At 41.1% G+C, this 24545-nt stretch overlaps 1 protein-coding gene, 1 long non-coding RNA gene and 1 other non-coding gene across 7 annotated transcripts in view; all 3 read right to left on the reverse strand.

Annotated features, from left to right (window-relative positions):
- Window positions 1-19655, reverse strand: part of utrn (utrophin) — a 192022-nt gene extending 172367 nt beyond the window's left edge. For 2 of the 5 annotated variants that reach the window (XM_046061229.1, XM_046061228.1), the window contains exons 1-2: window positions 19259-19642; window positions 16911-17071 (exon numbers count right to left, since the gene is read on the reverse strand). In XM_046061229.1, coding sequence (XP_045917185.1) covers window positions 16911-16983 — 73 coding nt within the window. In that variant the 5' untranslated portion in view covers window positions 16984-17071; window positions 19259-19642. Of the gene's footprint in view, window positions 1-16910; window positions 17072-17294; window positions 17422-19258 lie in introns of those variants that run through there. The other 3 variants (XM_046061226.1, XM_046061225.1, XM_046061227.1) reach the window with 3 other exon arrangements.
- Window positions 19656-20614: 959 nt separating this feature from the next.
- On the reverse strand, window positions 20615-23587 carry LOC123977894. Its single transcript, XR_006826786.1, has 2 exons — window positions 23446-23587; window positions 20615-21626 (listed from the first exon to the last, which is right to left on the reverse strand). It is a non-coding gene; the product is annotated as an uncharacterized LOC123977894 (long non-coding RNA).
- On the reverse strand, window positions 22957-23039 carry trnal-uaa. Its single transcript has one exon. It is a non-coding gene; the product is annotated as a tRNA-Leu (tRNA).
- Window positions 23588-24545: the final 958 nt, after the last annotated feature.

Raw genomic sequence — 24545 nt, forward strand, 5'->3', positions numbered from 1 at the left:
TGTGTGTTTGAGGTGTGTGTGTGTGTGTGTGTGTGTTTGAGGTGTGTGTGAGGTGTGTGTGTGTGTGAGGTGTGTGTGAGGTGTGTGTGTGTGTGAGGTGTGTGTTTGAGGTGTGTTTGAGGTGTGTGTGTGTGTGTGTGTTTGAGGTGTGTGTGTGTTTGAGGTGTGTGTGTGTTTGAGGTGTGTGTGTGTGTTTGAGGTGTGTGTGTGTGTGTGTGTGTTTGAGGTGTGTGTGTGTGTGTGTGTGTGTGTGTGTGTGTGTGTGTGTGTGGGGTGTGTGTGTGTTTGAGGTGTGTGAGTGTGTCTGTGTGTGTGTGTGTGTGTTTGAGGTGTGTGTGTGGTGTGTGTTTGAGGTGTGTTTGTGTGTGTGTGTTTGAGGTGTGTGAGTGTGTCTGTGTGTGTGTGTGTCTGTGTGTGTCTGTGTGTGTGTGTGTGTGTGTGTGTGTGCAGCCGCTGGCTGGGTGAGAAGGGGCATAAAAACAAGAATGTTCTGCAAGCGGAGGCCAGAGATAGGGATGAGAGAGGTGAAGAGGTGAGAGGATGATATAAATGGTGGTGGAAGAGATGGGTTCTTTTGGGACCTTTTCCTTATCCAAATCAGGGTCGTATAGAAGCTATACAGAGGGATAGTTGTGATTTTGGGCTATACAAAAAATTACTTGAATTGAGGTGATAGGGAAAAAGAGAAAACATGGTTTCTAGATTGTCCATTTTATCATGAATTTTCATACTTTGGGTAGACATTATTTCAGTCAATAAATTAATGTCTACTCAAAGTATAAAAGTTCAGTGAATTAACAACATTTTAGAAACATGTTTGATGCAGCCAAGTTACTAATAGTGCTGTCAAGTATTCTTATTATCCAGTGTCACAGTTTTCATGAAAATGTATAAATGTGTGGCAATGTGGGTGAGTGACAAAACAATCTTACATTTTGCAGTTTCTGCATGCGATTCACAGAAGAAAAGAGGCAAATATAATTTATATGTCTCTTCTAAATGCTCCAGAAATGTCAATTTCGATGACACTTTAAGAGACAACCAGAAGTGTGAGATTTTGAGGTGGGGATAAAAACAAGAAAGACTAGCTGTCTACACTGGTATACACTTGCACTCTGTCCTCTTCTCTGTTCCATTGTCTTTAAAGTGCTTTGAGCCGTAACGCTGTTAAAGGCCTTCTTGGGAGTATGTTGACCCATTTTTCCACATAAATCTCAGGCAGCAACAATAATACCTAATTGATTTTTTTCTTAAGAGGTAAAGAAGACAAAGAGGGGATGACTGAAGGAGGTAAAGAATGATGATAGAGAAAAGCATGATTGACAAAAGGGTAGGTGCCACAAAAAGGGGCTAAATAACTGATGGCAATCAATCCCAATGGATAACTTACAGGTGGAATGGTTCAACATGTCCTGACAGACAATGAGAGAGGAAAAAAGAAAGACAGCAGACAACAAGACAAAACGAACAAAAAATTGGGGGGGAAAATAAGGAGAGAGGGCCACAAAGATCTAGAGAGGCAGCCAGGTGGAGAGAAAAATGCTGGCAACAACATTTAGAAAACAACTCACAAGGAGCAGGACAGGTATGATACTGGTATGCTTTCAAAGCAATATCAATTTTCCTTTTTTAAAGCGCTACATGGAGGCCTCCTGTCCTTACAGCCTTATCAGCACCCTGTATAGGGCCTCTGAGGTCCCTGAGGAGAGGGTTCCCTGTGGGCTCAGCTCTCCACCTTACCACCTTGACAGGACAATACATTCGATTCATACAAGCTGCTCCCCCTCAATCTGTCTGCTGCTCCTACTCACCACAGCACAGGAATGTCTTACTGCTGGATAGATCAAAGCAGCAGCAAGGCTGTGTGCGCAAGTACTGTATGTTCAAAAGTGCATGCGTGTGTGCGCAAGAGAGAAATAATACTGTACCAAGGGGATTCTGTATATACAACATTTACAAAAAACAGTATACATGTCGACTTATGTCATTTTGCTGCCCACAGGAGTGCTTGAATGTAATACACACCACTTACATGCTGACATTTACATGATGGGGAAAGAAACATACACACACTTAGTTAGTTGTAAACAAACTGTGAAATCATCTGTGACCATAAGTTTTTGTCTGTGTGACTGGAAAGTGGTGTGTGTGTGCTTGTGCTCTTCAGTGAGACCTGGCCTGTGGCACTTTCAGCTTCATGTTCATCTTCACGCTGGTGTAAAAGTTACTATGTGTAATACTTGGCGAGAATTTAAGTTCAAAACATTTTTAAAAATGAACTAACATGATCAACAGAATGGGAAGGAGTTACAGTTCTGACGTCACGTCAAAGACGTCTATGCATTGTGTTGCAGAGATATCTACTGAAGTTAGCATGCTAAGCCGCTAGCCCCGGACCGTCTGTGTTGTGTGTAAAATAACACTTGTGCCTCAACAAGCGATAGTAAGTCACTGTGGTGTCCAGTATGACGACGTAGAGCTGCCCCAAGGCCTTGTCAATCACTGCTGCTTCACGAGCTGCTCTCCCTTGCCCTCCCTGACCTCTCAGGCGAGAGGCTAAATGGTCAGCCAAAGTGATGCTGGAAAACTTCTTGCGTCAGGTGTGCAAAAAAAAAAAAAAAACTGCTCTGCACGGTGAGTTTTGTCCCTCTAGTCCCTTTGTGATCCTTTGCTATAGGGAGTATTCAGCTGTGTACAGTTCACTGATTTCACATGATGCAATTCCTGGGTGTTTAACTCTCGGCCTGGTGTACATTTAAACCTATAAGGTATTGAATATTAAAATGTAAAGTTAAAAAGTAAAAGGTTTGCCTGTTCCTATTCAAGACAACAGTCCGGTAAAGCTTTTACTGGAAAACGTTGTTTATGAGTCACTTGGTCATATATTGGCAGAGTGAGTAGAAATCAACGAACTGTACTAGCACAGGGAAGCAAGTGGCACATTTGCTTGCAGAGCGAACAGACAACCCCTGTCAAACAATCAGTCATCACATTTCACATCACTGAGCCACACACATGAATGTGTGTATCTGTGTAATGTCACAGATACACACTTTGCGCAGTCAGTGCAGAGTCATGTACAGTGACTGTGCTGAGAAACAAATGTTTCCCTTCCTCAACAGCCAAACAGGAAGTAGTGATTACATCAGGAAGAGAAATCCCACAACTGTCTTCTCACAGTTCACTGAGCACACACATGCTCTCAATGTATTACACATGCACGCTCACACCACAGTATAAAGACTACAGTGCTGTGTTTCAGGTTATGTGCAGGGTTCCCTTACTAACAAAAAGACAAAGTCTCTTATTTTCACATCCTGCTTGTACAGCTTTCAATTAACATGAGGTTAATACATTCTTCAAAACCAAATAAATAAAAAATCTAGATACAAGTTAATTTTTCTTAGTTATGACCATGATCTATCAAATTGCCATGCTGCTCTCATTTCCCTGACACAGTGGTGACCATCATTACATAAGCGAGACTTGACAGCACAGAGAAGATTTTGGAAAAAATATTTTGAAAACGACATGCTAACAAACCTCAAAAGATGACATAACAGGACAAGAAAAACAAATTCACAGAAACACTCATGTTCCTCAAGGCAGCCAGCTGGGAACACAGAGCAGACACATAAAACATACAGCCCCGGTCTATTAGTAGATCCCTCCCTCTCACAGGTGGAGAGAGCCTGTGGCCGCACAGCAGGGAGAAGGGGGAAACGGTGGGAGGCACTGAGGTGAAAATCAAACAAACCATCAGGGTTTCCACGGCAGCATCACACAGTAAACAGGAGAGCTCAGAGCTTAGACAAACAGAAGTATTTACAAAGTTTAGCCGCACCACTGAGCAGCAATTACCTTTAGCCAACTTATACTTAACAGCAACATTGTTCAGGTATAGCTTTAAAATGCATGCGTGGCCACTGAATGAACTCAGATACCTGAGGAGCCACACATTCAGGCCCAGTATCAGCAGAAGTCCCTGAAAGTTTAATTTGCAGAAAACCAACTGGGATGTTTGTTTAGAAGCTGTCATGGTGTTCAAAGTCCAAAAAAAAGTACCAAAAGTTAACTTTTTGTTGCGTGAAATTAGATGCAAATTGAATGCTTTACTTGGGTCACTGTTGACAAAAAATGAAGGAAAGCTCAAGTCTTGGCTATGAAACAACTGTCAAGCACAGGCTGCACTCATGAATATATTTCCCGGGCTGAACTTCACCTTGATAGGAGTCTAGAAGGAGGCTCAGCTGTTGGCGGTCTTGTCTTTCAGCACAGCACCACCCACGGCCTACTGGAGGGCACTAATCCTTACACAGGACACACACAAAGTCCTACAGCAATCACGCTGTTAGACTTTCATGTCAACTATTGTCCATCACTTAACTTAAAAGCCCTCTGACAAACTGTCTCCTTTCCTCACAGTTTGATTCCAGATATATGCCTTATTTTGACTCTATAGGTCGAGAGGAATGCGTAGAATTCCTATCATTTCCCCCTGCATTCCTACCTCCTCCCTCCAGTGGTCACTTGTCTAAGCTTGTCCCAGCTGGCACAGCCTTGTTGACACTCTTCCCTTGCCAAGATCTGGGAATTTGTATGGAAAACACTTTAAAACGTTGAGAAAGATTAGCCCATATCCCACTTAGCAGCTTGAAAAACACTCTGCGGTGTGAATAGGTGCATGCATTGGTGTAATTAGGAGTGAACAAGGATGGCAAGGCGAGGGGTACCGGAATTTAGTGAAGCCGGAGCAGGCTAATAAACTTTGAACAGCAAGTCAAGTCAGACATATAACAAACACTGTAAATCAGTGCTGCAGCTTGTAAAAAGAAGTGGGAAATAAGAGAAGGGCAGATGAAACTGTGTTTAGTGATTCTGACTGGCTTAATCTCCTTTTCACAATTCTTTAGTGTCCAATATAATATTACAAGACACTGATACCACCAACAGAAACACTACAGGGCTGAACAATTAATCAAAATGGCCTACTGCAATTTTCAAATCGCAGGAGGCGCAATATTTGTTGAAGGCAGTGTGTGAAAATAGCATTTTAAATGAAATATTGTCCTGGCCTACACATTATATTCAACAGACTTGAGAATAAATATAGATATAAATACAGAATAAATCCCCTCAAAAATCACACTATAATCATTTTAATGTTTCCAGTGAAAACGACAATAAAGATGTTGATTAATTCTATGGCTCTTCACTGCTATTCCACATTTGGCTTTACTTAATGATAAAGGAATATGTGTTTGACATATTCGGGCAGGCAGAGCTTGCATCTTTGAATACCTCTCCTTAAAAGACTACTGGACACAAGACTTAAATATCTGAGGTTAAATGATTATTTATCTGAAAACAAATCATGAAAGCGTTCCATTAAGTAAAAATCTGAACTGTGGTAAAAACCTGTAGCATGTTCAGTGTGCGTACCCAAGAGCGGGAGAAGGTACATATAATAGTAAATATGAAATTAACTACCTTCTATTCAATGCAGGCCTCCTATTCAATCCAAGTGGTTCAAAAATGGCATACATCTTGATCAAATTGCAGGAAAGCAAAGAATTTGTCACCTACGCTTGCCTTGCTTGTCTACCACACCTAACTGCCTCCAAGACATGTGTCACACACCTGTCTAAAGTTCCTACCTCTGAGTTTGAGCCCATGCTCTGCCATCTTTTACCGTAAGTCGCCACAATGCTGAACCAAAGAAGCAGCAAAAGCCAAAAAAACAAAAAAAGAAGAGAGTCCAAGAGTATCAGCGCACGACAGTATTTGATATTCCTGCCTCCCTCTACTCCTCTTTCCTCTGCTGCTCCTTGACCAGCAAGGGTGAGAAATTACAGAAGAATGCTGCAGCACAGAGAGAGGGTAGGGAAAGAGGGACACCATCAATGAAAGGGAAACAGATTGGGGGCAGAACAGAACAGGACAGGGCAAGCCAAGAGTGGGGAGTCATGATGCATCGTGGGATAGGGGATGAACACAGATAAACACAGAATCTCTGTTCTGCACCATCTCTGCGTGCAACAGAACAGAATTCAAAGCGCTGTGGCAAGATTGGGGGGGGGGGGGGAAGAAACCAAGAAGGCTTTATCAGCCAGAGATCACCACACAAATACAGACAACACGGGACTGTGGTGGAGCCAATGAGCTGGAGCAGAGGCGTTAACTTTCTAATTTGCTGTAAATCTACCCAACTGAAAGTTTGGGACACAACAAACGCCCACCATCATTAGATCCAATCCCCTGTATTTATTATATTCCACTTGTCCTTACATGAAGACTTTTAACCTGATACACAATGTAGCTGTCACAAGCAACACAACACACAGGAGCCTGAATGTGAGCTATCTACTATGTTGTGTCATAAAATAATGACACAAGTCTGTCAAAGTAAGAGAGATGTGGAAACCATGTGGAGGTACAAGGCTTCTTTCTGTATGATGAAAGAGAGAAATCCATCTATCTGTACATTTCATTTCAAAGACATAACCCGATGCCAGTACTGGTCCACAAAAAAAGTAGGTGGATGTTGATGGTTGAGCCACACACACACACACACACACACACACACACACGTATTAAAAATACAGGCCAGCACATCATTAGAAACTACATATGTAAAGTTGAACACAACACATTCACACACACAACATAATAAGTTCCTGCATAACGTAACAAGAAAAAAAAGCCTCTGAAAGAAAAGGTAACGGTTTCACTGCTGGGGTTATGAAAAACTGGGGCAATCGACTGCTGGTCAACCATCGTTGGGAACATTCAGATTGGTTAAACAGCTTTCAACTAGTAAAACAGATAACTGTTCACTTTGTAAGTTAAGTGGATAAACAGCTTTGTTTCCTTTAATGCTTCTTTGAATTCGCTGATAAACTCGTCTCCAGATGGACAGAACTACAGATGTGCTCATGCACTTACCTAGATCAATTTCAGGCCTTGCTTTCCTCCTGAAAAACTTGTGTTTTCTCCACGGCATCCACTTACTAAAATTCATGATGGAAAAAAAAGTCTTTTTACAGAAAAAGAGAGAGAGAAAGAGGGAGAGAGAAAAAAAAACAACAAAATACAAATCCGGAACAGGAAGTCAAGGTGGCGGTGGAGATAGAGTGAGAGAGAAAAGTGAAAGAGGAAGTAGAGGTGTGAGAGCATTAATCGAGTACCCTGAGTCTGTTTATGTGGGGGAACTGGGCCGGGTTGTCAGATGTGACATCACCCACACACACTCTCTCAACAGGAGGGTGAGAAAAGGGAGTGACAAGAGCAGGGACCGTCAATTAAACAATACGTAACAGGTGACATAGATGTTTGTGTGTGTGTGCCAAATGCATTGCCGTAACTGACAGCTGATTCTCCCCTGAAAACACAAAGTACTGACGGGGACAACAGCCCTCATTCTCCCACATCGCAGAAAGTGACAGCAGACAAACATCATAAACTCTGGGCTGTGACGGCCACTTCCTTTGCTATCACTGTTAAAATGAAAGTCAAAACTTTCATAAAACTGTCTCAGAATAAATGCAGGACATACGGTCAAAACTGTGACATCGCTCCTGACATTTAATGTAGGTCTGTGAGCCAGTGGAAGTAGAAGAGGGAACAGGGCAAAGGGCCTGAGTCCATTTGCTCATTGACATATTTAGTCAATGAGGGGCAACTGAACAAACAACTCTTTACCCACAGAGAGAGAGAGATGGGAGCGAGAGTAGAGGGAATGGGGGGAGGGAAACAGTCAGAGAGAAAGTAATTTTCCTGTGTTTTGTTTTGCTTTTTCGCTTTCCTTCACAAACAAGGAAGTACAGGTGGAATACCAGCCCGGTCCACCTGTGACCAACTTCCAGTCTGATTAAATGAAATCCACTTCCTTCCACAGAGAGTTGGAGCAGCTGGTCTGGTCACAACTCAGAGGAATGGACTGGGTTGGGTGGGGCTGGCCTTGGCAGTGACTGAAGGAATCAGAGACCAAAAGGGACTTTCCACTGGACTACGTCAGTCATAAACCCATGAGACAGGCATCCCCCTCGGTCATTGCGTCTTTGCAAACCACCCCAATCGAGCGTCCATCATCGAGCTGCTTGAACGAAGCCGTGCGCTCTTTAACTCTCACACTTACACACACTTCATTTGCTTATGGTAGCTCTTCACATCCAAATCCCTCGTCAGACTAATGGCGGATGAAATTAATGTAACGTTTCACTTGTCTCACCACAAACATTGCTTGAGTTAACAAGTTGACATCAATAGCTGCTCGTTTACTGGACCCTTGGTATTTGAACTTGAGTAATTAGTAAGACAATCACTTGTGAAAATATGTATGGTTAAATTCATGTTGATGGATGAATTGAACTAATCTTATGTCACACAGCCTTATAAAGTCAAAAATCCGCCATAGACTAAAAAAAAAGCTACATGGTTTTAAGTCCTGAATGAAAAGGCCCTGGCTGCAACCTGACTGTGTATCCCCCTCTGGCTGACCAAGGCCTCCTCTCCCGCCACAAAGCTACACAATATCTAGTCTACACAACAAATAAAACATTTACTGAATACTTAATATGACCATCGATCCTCCGCTGACAGAAAATCTGTTTCCCTAAAGGAAACTTAAACTGTACTGTAAATCTGTGATAAAATAGTGTAATGATTTCAGTTTCTGATCCGCATCATTCACGAGACAGCCAGAGTCACACCCTTGCCACACCTATTACTACATGTTTTGTTACAACAACCCATTATGGCCGTTTGGGGCTGACGTTTGGTATTTCCACTTCTTTTACAAGGGACTTCCTCTTGAATGATTTACTATCGCAACACACAGTAATTAACTGGACCAATAAATGCAGGATGCAGGTTAATAGTGTTTTAGGGTGGATTTTTACTTTAAAAATAGAAATCAATGTGGTACTTCTCGCACACACAAATGCAAAGAGAGCGGATGAGTCAATGGTCCAACCCACATCCAAGAGAAAGAGATGGAAAACACAAATATCCCACAATGCCACAGGCTTCAAAAAGGTTTTCGAAAAGATTCCAATGTCTAAATGTAGCCACAATGTCCTTGGTTCAAGTCTGACCTGAAATTTTTTGGCACATCAGCTTCTGTCTCTCACCCAGTCGGTCCTGTCCATCTCTACCTACCACTTTATGCAACATTGGAAAAACACAAACACAACAGGTTGTGATGGATCTGTAACATTCTAAACTCCCTCCAGGGCTAAGTAGTGAAAAACCCCTCACTACAGAGGTTGGTAATAACACCACTTTTAACACTGTCTCAAAAAGCTTTAAAGTGTTGGCACTACGCTCCTAATTTTAGCACCATAAACAACCAAAGGACAAAATAATAAACCTTCAGCACTAAGTGGGAATTTCAGTTAAGGGATTTAATCCCTTCATGTTATTAATCAGCAGTAAAATACCACTGTAGCTTTAAAAGGGTTAATTTAAACTCTCTGGACCTCAGCATGTTTTTTTTCTGTTTTAGTAAATCCTGTCATGCGAGGGGTCAGAAGGTAGATTGGGCAACATGGCTTTGCAGCCCTAATGAGCCAGGAAACGGGGGCAGAATTTAAGCTGAAAGGGCTTGCTTTGGACAAGTGAGATTCACAGTAAGAGGAGGCCAGTTTGTGTTTATCAACCACAGGAATATTCAAGATTTGGGGTGTGACGAGACACACAGCTCACAAGATAATATTGGGTTTACATGAAAGAGATAAGATTTTAATACTATTTTTAAGAAATCTTCAATGCTGAAGAAAATTTTGAGCATTAAACACTTAACTTCCTGCATTCTAGGGATTTTTTCTGCACCAATTTATTGTGGAAATGCTTTTATTTATGTAAAGGGAAACATACAATTCTCAGGTATACTGTATTGCTTTCAGATATGTTTCTCCTGTAGATCTTTTTCTCATTTAATATCATCCTTCCTGAGTCAGCACACATGTACATATGATTGAGTCTTTCCTCCACTTTTGTCTTTTTTGAGGGGAAGTAACCTCTTTAAATGTATGTGGCATCATTTCAACCCAAAATTACCCAAATAAATAATAAAATTTTCATTCAGTTATAAACTCCCGTACTTTAATAACTCTATTTCAGCAGGTTTTTTGCTCATGTCCAAAACTTTCTGTACATTCAAAATCTCTCCCACATATCTGTGTTCTCTGACGTGTCGAAAAAAAAAAAAAGAGTCATACAATTAAATGACTAAGTCTCATCATTTAATGAGAATTCATAATATTTTTAATGGCTACCTGCCCTATATTTTGCTGTGCATTACATTCTTGCTCTGCTGGTAGTTTCCCCTTCAGATCATTTGGAAAGCCAAACTTACAGACAACACTTCTGGTCAGGCAGAAATCTCATCACAAATTCACACATGTTCAGTGTGTCAATTACCGGCGCTTTAAGAAAGCACGACAAAGTGTAGTTATTTGACGCAAAAGATACACTTCATTGTCCGTATGAAACGCAGACGTTTGCTGGTGCGCAGCAACACAAAGGAGGCTAACCCTACGGCCGATGTGCACAGCTGTAGGGTTTGCCGGTCGACATGAATGCAATCACTGACTTAGGTTGAGCCACACACCCCAGTGATGGTTAGGATAAAATAAGGGGCTTCGGGGGGCTGTCAACTCCTTTAAGAAAAACGTAGTTAGCTAGGTACTAGCGCCATTAAGGTCAGCACCTCCAATAAAGTGCACCTCAAAGTCAAGTGCAAGTTGGCGATTCAGTTTTTAGATGTTTATCTTGCAAAACTCTACCAGCTATCACAAACTGGCTGCAACGGACGTGAGAGCGGGTTCACTTGATTACTATCACAGCGTACCCTGTTGTCGCATCAGCTGGATGCAGATAATTGACTTCGCGTGTCAACCTTATCAGTATTGTATTTGTTTTTCAGTGCGTGAGGAAACTGATAAATGGCGTGAGAGGATGTGGAAAATGTCAATTTAGTGAATTCTGCAAGACAGCTTTTAACCCAATGACATATCTCGTCACACCACTATTCAAGACTTATCATTTTCTATTATTTCCAGCTTTCTCTAGAAGGGTTTAAATGTCATCTGGGGTGGTCGGGGTTGTCTGCGTGCTGCTGGATGCGCACAAACACACATTCGCATGCACATGGACCAAAGAGGCAGAAACCCACAGACAACCGCACCCAGGGGAGATGTTTTGGCCAGTGTTTCCATTCTCAAATTCCCAGCCAGGATTTTGCAGAGCTTGTTTCCTCCCACTTCCCAGGCAGCCAGATCCAGCTACAAGCAAAGGGACTAACACAAAAACACACTTGTGTCTATATATTGCTGTGAAGAAGACACATCCAGCTACATTCCATGTGGACACTCAAAAAACTGACCATAGACTCATACAAGAAAGTGAAGCTCAAACACCAGAGGCAAAGAAAAAAACAAATTCGGGTCATGACATCTCAGAATGAAGGGGCAGCCACAGTGAAAGCTCCTCTGTTTTGATTTGTGTTCTATGCCACCCACACATGCAGACACACACCCATTATTACATATTTGCATAACACTGCATACCACACTCACTGACAGTTAGAAAAGGCTTTCACTGTCATAGCTAGCTGGTGAATATCACTTCAGATAACTTCAACGTTTCATCCTATAAGTTCTGAGAAATCCAATCTCTTTCCACACATGCACACAAACACACACACACCATATGAAACATTTCTAAGTACTTGGTCCACCCTGCTACAAGAGGCCAAGGCTAGAATTAAGGATCCATGACATGTAGCTGAGCTGGAATGGTGACAAACGCTCAAGGAAGTCTCGTTTCCACACCCTCCACACCCTCTGTTTGGTGACAATCGCATTCCTTTTCTCTTATTAGATACAACAATATTTATTTCACTGAACTGCATGTCACACCAAAAGACAATGATGGTCCTCTGTGTAGCACAGGTAAAAGCTTGTGCAGACTACACGACTTTCAGTGTCGGCCAACGGCCGTGCTGTTCAAACTACAAAACTTGCCGTCTTGTGACGGGAGACTTGAAATCGATGTCACGTAGTGTGAACGGCACAATCGGTGACAGGGGGTCACGGTCACACACTACACGAGCTGACAGCGACTGTGTCACCCGACGCTGGTCTCCAAACCACGCACGAAAACCTACACACAAAACAGCTGTTGTTTGTTATTATAAAGATAGTAATTATAAAGACAAAGAATATGGGTGAAAGAATGGATTAGCACACCCAGGTAAGCAGGGATTGTCTGAGCTACAGAGAGAGCTGGATGTGAGTAATAAGTGTTTTGCAGTGAAAAAGTAGCTGCCTGCTCTCATTGGCTGGATGTGGATGTCGAGGTGGCCGACTCTTCCAGATATTTGGCATGCTAGATATCTGGCTGGTTTCGGCGATGTGTCAGAAATGTGTCGGGGAGCCGTTTTGATGCATTGTTGAATAGTTCACACATAACAACTGGTGACCGCTGATCGATCACTGATTTACCCCTGATCACAGCCTGACGGTCGCTGAGCTCTCCGACCACCAAATCGGGCTACAAATTGTGCAATGTGAACTAGGCTTAAAAGGTGAGAGGGTTAAGGGCAACCAATTTCAAAGCTGTATACACTCCAGGAGTTGCAAAGCACCCACTAAATCTAGTTGCCTGGGATTGCTGCTGTTTCTCATTTTTACAAATGCAGAGATGCACACTGAATCATAGGAAAGATTTATGAGTGAGGGGAAGAAAAGGCCTAAAATAATAGAGGAGGGAAAGATAAAGAAGAACCAGACTAGGTCAGGTAACCAGAGCTGTTTGAGACCTCTCAAGTAAACAGAGAGGGAAAAGGGTCAGGTGAGTGTCCATTATTGTGTAATGGTTGCCCTGTGGATGATATTTGACCTTCCACATTTGTCTGCACTCTGGAATGGAGGGGGTGGGTGGGAGGGGATGCACAAATAGATAGGGCATCAGGGGAACTTTGTCAAAAAATGTCTGTAATCACTCCTTTACATCTGTTCCAGCCCTTTCAGAACTACTATGTGGCAAATCACACACACCTGGTTCTCAACAGTGTCCAGCCTATTAAGGCTACAGGCAATTATTATTTTCATTAGAGACTGTCTATAGACAATTTCTTTTGTCAATTTCAATTTCAAACTGTTTAATCTTGTGAATTAGTCTATTGAATATGAGATAATTGTTAAAAAAATAATACACCATAAGCTCTCAAATTTGAGGACAAAACGCCGTCAAGTTGCTTGTTTTGTCAGACCAAAAGTCCAAAAACCCAAAGAGCAGTCCAGAACAGCAAATACCCACCGTTAAGACACAGAAACCAGTTAAAAGGTTATTTCACTACTGGCAAGATGGTATTTTCATAAAACTGGGCTCTCTATGCAATAGCAAGACCCAAATATTTTTTTAATTTGTGCTACATTACAAGAGAAAACAGAGAAAAGGGGCTGTAGTCCCTCAAAGCTTTGGTGTAACACACAGCCACTACGCCTCTGTTTCCATTGGCGCACATTTACCACAGCAGCACCACCAGTCCCTGGCACGAAGTAACTCTGCGCAGCTATCCTCACCTCACCTGGTGGCTGGTGGTGCTAGACTCTCAGTTGTGGCGGTCTCATCCTCCTCCATACGCCGCAACTCCTGTGCACTGTATTCTAGCTCATATACTTATCCCTGAATGTCTGATTCCAGCATTAGACTATTAAAATCATTCTCTTCCATATCTACAGGAACATTGCCTTCTGACAGTGGTTGTTGTTGCCAGGTGATTTTTAACAACAGGATGGTTAGATTTTGGAGCGGTGAGAAGCCACCCCTCTCTCGATTTGACTGTCCGTTGAGGCGGGCATACAAAATTATGCGGAAAGCATAGTCTGCATCAACCTGACGGACTTTGCCTGAGTGACTTTGTCGAAGTGCCCCTTTAAGTTTGTTGATAAATTACTACTACTCACTACGAGCTTGCATTACAACTAAAACCCCTCAAGAGGCATGAGCGTGCATATGTCTGTGACACACACACACACACACACACACACACACACACACAGCGGTGGAGATCTCAGTGTAGTACCAGTTTACAAATGGAACACACACCAGCTAAAATAACTAAACCAGAGCTTCAATATAACAGAACGTGCTGCTACTCTCCACACGATCAGGACGACCAACTTTCTGTCAATCAGTAATGATGCACAAGCTATTTGAGGATACACTCTACTGTTGTGACTTAATTCTTCAACCATTCAAACCATGGCCGGCCTGGAGGTCACATGACCAAGTGTGCTAATGGTTTTCTCGCAAGGCTCATCTCAGCTGTGAAAATATCCTTCCACCTGCCCACCACACACACACACAACTATATACACTCACCTGCTTGTCAGTCACCTCTAAAAGCCCATGTTGGTCTTCTTTCTCACAATCTATCTTCCTGTCTAAATTTCTGAACACCACAGCAGACAAACCCGTGTTTGTTCGGATGTCACGGGATAAATGTTAATAATTAGTCTCTAAAGTTTATAAAAGGCTTAGCACCTAGAAAAAAATCTTGATTTTTAAAGCCCTTATGTATTTTATGATGACATAAAGAAGAGCATGTACAGGAGTGGGGTTTTTCTGGGTGAGGGTGGAGCAATGCATATTCCATGTGTTCTGGTCAAAAAAAAAAAAACATTTTGCAGAATGTTCTCATTGTGACGTATGAAGCTATTTCCCATAGTTTGACCTTCACATACTGAATTACTTTAAAACACAACAACTAATTTAAGATACATTTCTTTAAGCCCACAGGCTACACACACACACCACAAAAAATTTGTCCACAAGGTGCGATGAAAAAACATTTGCGCTACAGGCTGCAGGTTACCTTGACACAAATGTGTTCATCTACGTTTCATGGGTTGTTTTAGTGTGCAGCTAAGATACTTGCTAAATGTTTCTCTCTTTGCCATAACAGAAAACATTACTTTTGGGGTTGCTAGGAAACCTGAATCTTTGTAAGAAATAAGCACTGTGGTATGAACACAAGCGCTGTAAATTACAAACTCCATTGGCACGGTGGAATTCCTGGCAGGAAATCTCTGCCAGCATTCTGGGGCTGGGCGGGTGGGGAACGCTGGCACACAGACAGGACGGATAAATCTGCACACTTTCCTTATGATTACTTTCTGTATTTGGCTGTTTACAGTAGAGACACAGAAATAGCAAGGATGGTGAGCTGGGAGTTTAGAGTTGGCAGGGTGTCCCCCCTGGCCAGATTCCAAACCGAGGATATCACAAAAGCACATGCCACCATTGTATGATGCCCAACATAGGGATTTACATGATGAAATCCCAGGGCATATTACAGTTAACATTAACATTGATGCCTGCCTCAAGTCGATTGCCGCTATAACTTTAATAGTTTGCATACGAAGCTCAGCTTTTATTACATTTCTGTCTAATATAATATGTTCTATACATATGAATATAGCACTATATATATATATATATATATATATATATATATATATATGACAATAATTTCAGAGCTATCTGACAGCATTAAGTGAGATGGCAGAGCACGACTGCATGCAGTGGGAAAAGGTTTATTCTCATGCAACCAAGTAATGCTTTCCATTGGATCAATTAAGTTTTTCAGCAGCTAACCCAGGACTATGATTCCTTGTAAGTAAGGAGAGTTTCTTCCAGGGGGATTAATGAAATGTTACATTAGACTGAACTGTTATTATTGTCTGCCAATGTGCTATTATTCACAACTGCAACTGTGTTTTCTATATGTAGTTTTTCAGTTTCATAATGGGCGCCGTGACGTGTGCTCAACTTTCAGAAGCTGCAAAAAAGAAACATATAGCACTATATATATATATATATATATATATGTTTGCTTTTTTGTTTTCTCCTGCCGCTGTATTATATAACACAGCAGGAAGACCCAGGATGTGGGCTGGGTACCACTTTTGTTTATGACCCTTGAATTGAAGTATTCATTCAATAATTCATAATGACAATCATCATTATTAGATATCATCATATTACAACATTAACTACCAAACTAAATTTACCTAGCTTTTAAAATGTGGAATAGTTTAGCAACCTTTTCAGCCTGATATGTAAATATTCATACACATTCATTTGATAAATACATAGCGTGAAATACACCTTGGTAAGTACCAGAATAAAGTCTTTCTAGGTAAGAAAGATCATGCATCATGCAAATGTACAGCACATGAACAACGTCTACTAAAAAAGCCAGCAATAACGGACACACCAAGTACAATATTCTATTTAATGTACTGATCTTGATTGTTTGCAGCTCAGCTAAAGCATGACTCTTGCTAGAGCAACAACTTGTTGTGTGTGTGTCTCTCTCTCTCTCTACCTCTCTGAGGTAGGTGTCTACAAAAGATTAACCTATGGAATGATCCGCAGAGAAAGGGATCACAGGGTGCGGCCCTCTAAACCCATCCCTGCATTCTTGTCTTCCCTTTTCTCTGCTGCCATTGGTCACCTTTCCTGCGACTTTCTCTTTCTCCTAGCTAACATGTTACAATCAACCATCTCCTGTTCTCTTCGTGCCTTTGTTGCTTGCTTTGCCTCTGTCCCCCTTCCCTTGCCTCCATGGGAACTGAGGTTAACCATGCACAACAGGATTTCTGGCTCTGTCAGGGTTTCCTTTCAGTGACTGCTCTTATGCACGTACAACAAAATGTTTCTCTCTTTGCAGTTATGAGATAACTAGTCATCTTGCTAAAAAAAAACCTCAATGATCTGATAGTATTTGGTTGTACATGCATTCTTACACACTCTGCAAACAGAGTGCCCTATATGGAGCATAAAACATAGCCTCAAGAAAGCAAACTCTATACTGGCCAAAACTATCAAAAACATACCAGATCTCCACTTAATGATGTCGTTGAATTCTTCATTGGCTCCCCCCTCTGCGATGTCGCCGTGTGATGCCATGGTAGCCAATAAATTCAGCGCTGTATTAGATGAAATTGTGTGATACAGTTACAGGCCTCTTGACACACCGTGCAACAGCCCTCTGCACCTGTAAGTGACAAGAAAAGTTTAACTCGCATTATATTTCATTGTTGCCCTATTCTCACTGATATATAAAATATTTGGGCCTTTACACTTTAATGTGACATTTAAGGAGTGGAACTAATCTCAAAACGAGGCCTGGAGAGTGTGTCACATGCACTGGAGCTACACGCACACACAGGACATTTATACATGGTGAAGTAGCATGCAGGTTGTTAAAAAACACTAACAGCTGTTTGAGACTTCACCTCGACGCATCTGCTCAACAATGTTGGGAAAGCAACAAACGCCACAGGCCGGTGGTTGTCAAACTCGGGGGTGGGCCTCCCTGGGGGGGCGTAGAGCCACTTCAGGGGGGTTGTGGATGTTGAGTAGACCTATTGTTGCATAGATATGATTCATGTGGTGACATAAACAAATAAAAGTGCTCTGATGCTAGCAAGGTTATTTTGCAAGCATCAGAGCTATTTTTGTTTATTTCTATCGCCTGTATTGTTAATGATAGATAGATGATAGAAATCCACGTTTGCCTGGGTGGGGGGAGATGAACTTTTCTTCTTAAGGGGGCATGACAGAAAAGGTTTGAGAACCACTGCCTTAGGCTGACAATCTTGGCGTTGATTTATGTGTAATATGACTCCTGTAATAGCAGTTGGTGCTGTAATAATGGGACAATCATGTTGTAGACTTGTGTAAAGCTCAGGATCAAAGTAGCCAATAATCTCAGAGTTTGAAACGCCCACAAATCTAACACAGACATTTGTTTTTGTGTGCTTTGTTTGCTGTGGTTGGTCCGCACCAACCATCACACACAGTCAAAGTTGTGTCAAACGTAATGCTTTCTTTTAAATGTTCAGTTCTGCTGAACTTCATGCTGAGTTACAGAGACTGTCCATTGTTTAAGTAGCAATATTTTGATAAATACACATTATTTTTATATTGATTTGATTTCAATCAATTTCAGACCCTGACAATAATTTCAGAGCTATCTGACAGCATTAAGTGAGATGGCAGAGCACGACTGCATGCAGTGGGAAAAGGTTTATTCTCATGCAACCAAGTAATGCTTTCCATTGGATCAATTAAGTTTTTCAGCAGCTAACCCAGGACTATGATTCCTTGTAAGTAAGGAGAGTTTCTTCCAGGGGGATTAATGAAATGTTACATTAGACTGAACTGTTATTATTGTCTGCCAATGTGCTATTATTCACAACTGCAACTGTGTTTTCTATATGTAGTTTTTCAGTTTCATAATGGGCGCCGTGACGTGTGCTCAACTTTCAGAAGCTGCAAAAAAGAAACACCATCTATCATGATCTACAAAAGTTCAACTTGACCTAGGGCACAGGTCAGTTGGTGCTGCAGCTTTGCATGTCTTGTTGCAGCTTTAAAGAGCTGCTTTGCAGTGTAGATGGATTAATGCCTGTGGTCTGTTTTAATTCAGGGCATCCTTTCATTAAACACTCAAACATGTTCACTCCCAAAGTAGCTTGCTTTTACCATGAAAGGAGTTTGTGTGCACTTTTATCGAGCAGTGCTTGGTGAGTTACAGTTCTTGATGGATGATGCAAGATCCAAAAATAACAACTGTAAACTCCAGGAAAAGACAGCAGCCTCAATCTTGCTGGTGTCTTCACAATTTCAGTTCCTCTCACTGTGACAGGCATAGTTTTGACAACGGAGGCAAAACAAGTGAAAGGATACAATCAACCAGTTTAATCTGAACTCTAAATTTCAACAGGCAGAAGTGTAGTCCAGTACTTTCTAGTTAGGTTGATTGGAACAACAGTATTCTGTCAATACCCAATAAAGTTAAAGCACTCCTATATCGTTTTAATCTGAAAGATTAAAAAACTAAATAATACTGCTCCAAACACACAAAGGGACTTTAAAACTGGAAATATACAGTGGCCTTGAAGTAGCTAATGTTTTATCTCTTAGGTATGACGGTATTTAAAGATTGCTGACTTTCATCAAGCAATTTTAAAAAATGGTTGCATTTCACACCAACAGCTAGCAACATAACTTACAAGACATCAGCTTAAGTAAGAGCAGTGACTGTTTGATGGCAACGTTTTAACTTTTTAAGGCTTTACACCCAACGTCTGACTTTGAACTTAACAATAAGCGTAGAAACAAGGACAGTTAACTTTACAGGTCCGAAGCATTGCACCGATCTAAATCCCACACTCACCTCTGCTGTCACCAAGGAGTCAGGAGACGTGCCCCTTCAAAACAAGTCCAAAACGTGTGGCGCGTGGATAGACAAATAAAGTCAAATGTACTGAAAAGTTAAAATCGTACATCAATCCAATTGATTTAAGGCATTGTCTACGAGGGACGAGGCACTCTTTTTAACTAAGTTAGCTAACTATAAGGACAGCCGTCCTCACGCGCATCCAGTCTCCACAATGTGCCCAAAAAAAGCTTTAAGAGACGCCTTTCTGCAACGCAAAGCAAAGCACAACTACCCAGTCCTGAAAACACACAGTAGGCTGTCTCTTGGAAACGGAAAGATGGTTATTACATTTCAGGAGTGGACGCAGCAATACTGTGGACTCGGGTCCCACAACTTTGTTCCTTCTCCGTGCTGCTTACATCGATGTTAAACTGGACACTGTTGGCAATACGTAGCGGAAATGATAGAACAGGTCCTTCAAAGTAAAATGGCATGAAGACGGCCCAGACATGGCAATCAATGGGAAATCATAGGCTAGCCTACCAACTGTCAATTCCACTCACTCCCGTTGCCTTTACTGATAATTGAGCAACTCTGCAATTATTTATCTCCTTAGTAATGTACTAATCTGTCAACATTAGGGCTTCCAACATAAACGTGAACGCTGTCACTCCATATATTACATTTTAAATTACGTTTAGGACATAAATTATGAGTGAAACACCATTGGTATTATTAACGTTTGCTACTGATTCCCACTTCACTTGCATAAGTTATCATTTTATGAAGCTATTGAGTAATTATTGCATCAATTGAGTTTATTTTGAATGTCTAAACCGGAACTACCGCTGCCCTTCTGGGTGACTTGAGAGGTCTTGAGCTTTTTCCCCTCTGGCTGTAAAAGTTTTCCTGACGCGGAGATGGAAACATGGCGCGGTGGGTGTCACGTGACGCAACACCAACGAAACCAGTGATTCCCACTGGAAAACACGAAGCTGTGCAAGTAACTTTAACTGTGGAAAAATAACTGGAATGTTTATAAGGCCACAGGTCTTCTTTCCACGTAAAGGCACCAGAAATTGACAATTTACACAAAGCCATTTCATCCCAAGTATTAGTTTTATTGTATAGGTGTAATGAATGATGAAAACGACAGAATGATGAAAACGACAGTTAGAATGAATGTATTCCAAACATAATATATTTCACTCAATAATAATACACTTTATTTATATAGCATCTTTCATACTGCAAACAAAAACAATTTTAGTTCAATCAAGGCAAATACAAAACTCTTACATTACACAACATTCAAAATCGTACTTTCGTACAGTTTTGTCAGTTATAGTAAAGCATGCATACAAAATCCAGCCTACTATATCAGTATTTTATTATTATTGCATTACATTAAGCTGAATTTAACAGACGTGGCATGTCAAGGTAGAGTTCATTTGAACTACTTTATGCTACTTTATATACTTGCTAGGGAGTTTAATCTATAACAATCAATGATTTTGACTATGTGTTTTTATTTAAATCATTATTCGACAACAAAACTTGTAAGTATTGTCAGATAAACGTAAAAGTACAATTTTTCCATATAAAATGTGGTGAACTACTAGGTGGCAAGAAATGGAAATACTTAAAGTTACAGTTCTTGGTACAGAGTAAATTTAATGAGCTGCATTGCTCTACTACTATCATGTTGGGCTCCCCTGCCCATAACAAACTCTTGGAGATTGTTGGACACACATGGGGAACCTCAAGATAGGTACAGTACATACAGTAAACCATGCAACATGTATGTATTCTAGTGTCATCTAAAATCAACAGTCAATTCAGTTTTCTTTTAATTTAATTTAATTCTGAATACCAGTCAAAAGATAATGCTGCAAAACAAATTGTCATATCACAGAAAATGTCTTACCATAAATCCACTCTATTTAGTTTCCATTCTTTTAGAATGAATGTATTCCAAACATAATATATTTCACTCAATAATAATACACTTTATTTATATAGCATCTTTCATACTGCAAACAAAAACAATTTTAGTTCAAATGGGAAACTTTATTTAAAAGTAAAATAATAAATAAATAAATCATAAAAAATAACTTCAAAATGACAAATTACCATGATAATAACAACAGCAAATATCATAACCATAAAACCTTCCACAACTTTTCAGTACCTGAGAGGACTGAATAATAGATTATGGCCCACTGGAAAGTCTCTCTGAAGCTTTGGGAGATGCAGATATGTTGATCATCCATTGTAAACCCTCATTCTCGCATCTTCTCAGTTGTCAGGACTATGGATGCATCCTCGCACAGCTCGAAGAGGCTCAATTTCACAAATTAGTGCTCTTTTAGACCTCGAACACCTATCAAGTGACAGCAGATTTATTTGGTGATGAGTATAGAGGGACCAAGGGGACAGGTAGGAATGCTACGGTTCACTGACATGTTTATGTAGATTAATATGTAAAATTAGGGACTCTGAAGTATCAAGGCACCAGGAGGCTACTGTCTTTTACACATAGTTATCAACTGCAACTTGCCACAGACCTGCTACACCCATGATAGGCTACATGTTTACATCCATTGTGTTTGTGAACAATGCAGTGCAAAAGACCTATATAGAATTTCAACTGGTTGAGAAAGTTTCAAATGGCTTATTTTCCATCTGCACTTCTTGGACCTTCTTGTGACTACAGTGCAACAAAATTTTGAACACTACTTTAAAATAGTTACAGCTATTCTCTGTGAAGCTTTTCCTGTGGCAGATGCAGATGACTGGGTATCCATGAGTGCAAGGCATCGCCCTTGCAGGAAAATTATAGGGGTGAGAGTGTGTAGGCCTCCAGTGGGCCTGTGTTGGACTCCAGCCCAGAGACTCCAAGAAGGGCTTAGAGTGCCCTCTTCTGCCTCAATGGTGCAACATAAAAAAACAAAAAACACCTACCCTTGGCTACCCCAGACCACACTTACCTAGAGGACTTTTCAAAAGAAAAAATCAGTATAACGACATACATTTATAAACATGTTCCCCACAATTTGCCATGTTGAAATTAATTATTGGTATCATCACATAGGCACATTAACCAATAATGCCAAATGTATGGATAATGAGCCAGCAGGAGGTGGGCTTGTACTTTAACAAATATCTGAACAGCTTTGTATTACGCTACATAATAAGATCTGCAGCTGAGTTTCATCCTACCATTGTTTTCAGTATTATTGTACCAACAGTTGGTACACTGTTGCCAATCTTGACCATTTAACTTTCCTACTGACTGATTGTACAAATTCTCTGTACTACACAAAGAAAACACAAAAAAACTTATTAGAATGAGAACTGTTACCAAGGGCAATTTACAATGTCCTTATGTGCTTATGTGCCTTACTAAAGTTAATCGCTGTAGAAAATGAATACTTAGAATATCACGACCGTCTTTTCCATTAATGTGTTCGTTTTGCTCACGTTAGCACTACTTACAGAAACTTTGTGTCCCCCTATCTTTAATTATGACCTCGTCTGCACTGTGGTGCCTTCGATGGAAAATAGGTCTAACGTTACAGTTAAAGCGAAATGACTGCTTTCTTCGCTGTACTAGATATCACAATTTGAATGTACTGTGTTACAGTTTGCAGGAGACGCTTATGTTTCTTCTGGGTAATTTCTTGATGCAGAGACAGACGATTAAAATTATATACCAGGAGTGGGGTTCGAACCCACGCGGACATATGTCCATTGGATCTTAAGTCCAACGCCTTAACCACTCGGCCATCCTGGTGTATACACCGCATCCCGCCACATTTCCCCTTGAAAAAACATTTATAACATATATGAATTACATCTTTAACCTTTTAATGATTACTTCATTACAATAGTCCCGTCTTATGAGTCAGAACTATGCTATGCTAGCAGCACAGCATTAGCAGCTAGCGTGGTGTGTGTCGTGGTCGTTGACAAGACAGCAACGCTTTTAACGTTACACAAACTAACTTTAACGTTACCGCCGTAATTTAGGGTCTCCTTACGATGTGAAATGTAATACCAGACAGAGTAAAGTCAGCATGTTGACTGACAGAGCCCCTGCTTTATCTATCGTCACGACTACAAAGTTAGCTATCTAACCAGGACCAGCAGCTAAGTTAATAACGTTAGCATGTGCTAACTGATAGCACAAGTGAACTTACGAGCTCTGAACGACACCGTCACTACACTGTCATTTCGGCCTTACAGTGGAGTGTTTAGCTATTGAACACACTGTGATCAAACAAGGGCGCGATGCAACGCGAAACACCAATAAAACATAAAGGGTCCTCTGGAGTCAGCTCACAAATGCATGCAGATAAGTTATCCGAGTCGGTAGAAGTAGACGTCAAATGAAAGTGACGGCTACTCCTGGGTTTTTATGCGATAAAAAAGATGGGGGGGGCAGGAGGGAATGGAGTTACCCGGTTCTGGTTGAGGGTAATGAGACAGCAGTAACAAATAGGGAGAAGGCAGAGCTAATGGCAAAAAACTTTGTTACGGTACATAGCTCAAATAATATGCAGGAAGAAGGTAGAAGAGGTAGAGAGAAAACAAAATCTGAAAATATGGAGGCTTTAGGTAGGAAAAGTAGTGTGGGGGATGGACTGAATGTCCCCTTTACAATAGGAGCGTTAAAAAGGGCACTAGACAAAGCAGGACAGACGGCGCCAGGGAAAGATGAAATATGTTATTGTATGATAAAGCATCTAAGTGAAGAAAATCTGGAAAAATTATTGATGTTGTATAACAGAGTGTGGGTAGATGGAATAATACCAGGGAGTTGGAAGGAGGCTATAATAATTCCAATAAGGAAACCTGGAAAAGATGCCAGCAGACCTGGAAGCTATAGACCAATTGCCTTGACGTCTCATATCTGTAAGTTAATGGAACGTATGGTGAATGAGAGGTTAACATACTTCTTGGAGGAAAGAGAAATGGTGGCATCAAACCAAAGCGGTTTCAGGAAGGGAAGGAGTACCATAGATCCAGTGCTGGGACTGGAAGATGAAATAAGGAAAGCCCAGGTAAATAAAGAGACAATGGTTGCAGTATTTTTTGACGTGGAAAAGGCATATGATATGGAAGGAAGCAGCTGGGGGCTAATTATTGGGTCAATTTAAGAGGGCATGGAGATAGCCATCCAGCAAAAAGGGTGCTGCAGACGTGCCAGGAGAAGCAGCACAACACAAAAAACAAGTTTTGGGTGGACAGGAGAGCAAATGGCAAGGGATACAGGTGTATATGATAAAGAGTTTGGCGC

Source organism: Micropterus dolomieu, linkage group LG10 (assembly GCF_021292245.1).
Source record: "Micropterus dolomieu isolate WLL.071019.BEF.003 ecotype Adirondacks linkage group LG10, ASM2129224v1, whole genome shotgun sequence".
In the NCBI taxonomy this organism is placed as follows: Eukaryota; Metazoa; Chordata; class Actinopteri; order Centrarchiformes; family Centrarchidae; genus Micropterus; species Micropterus dolomieu.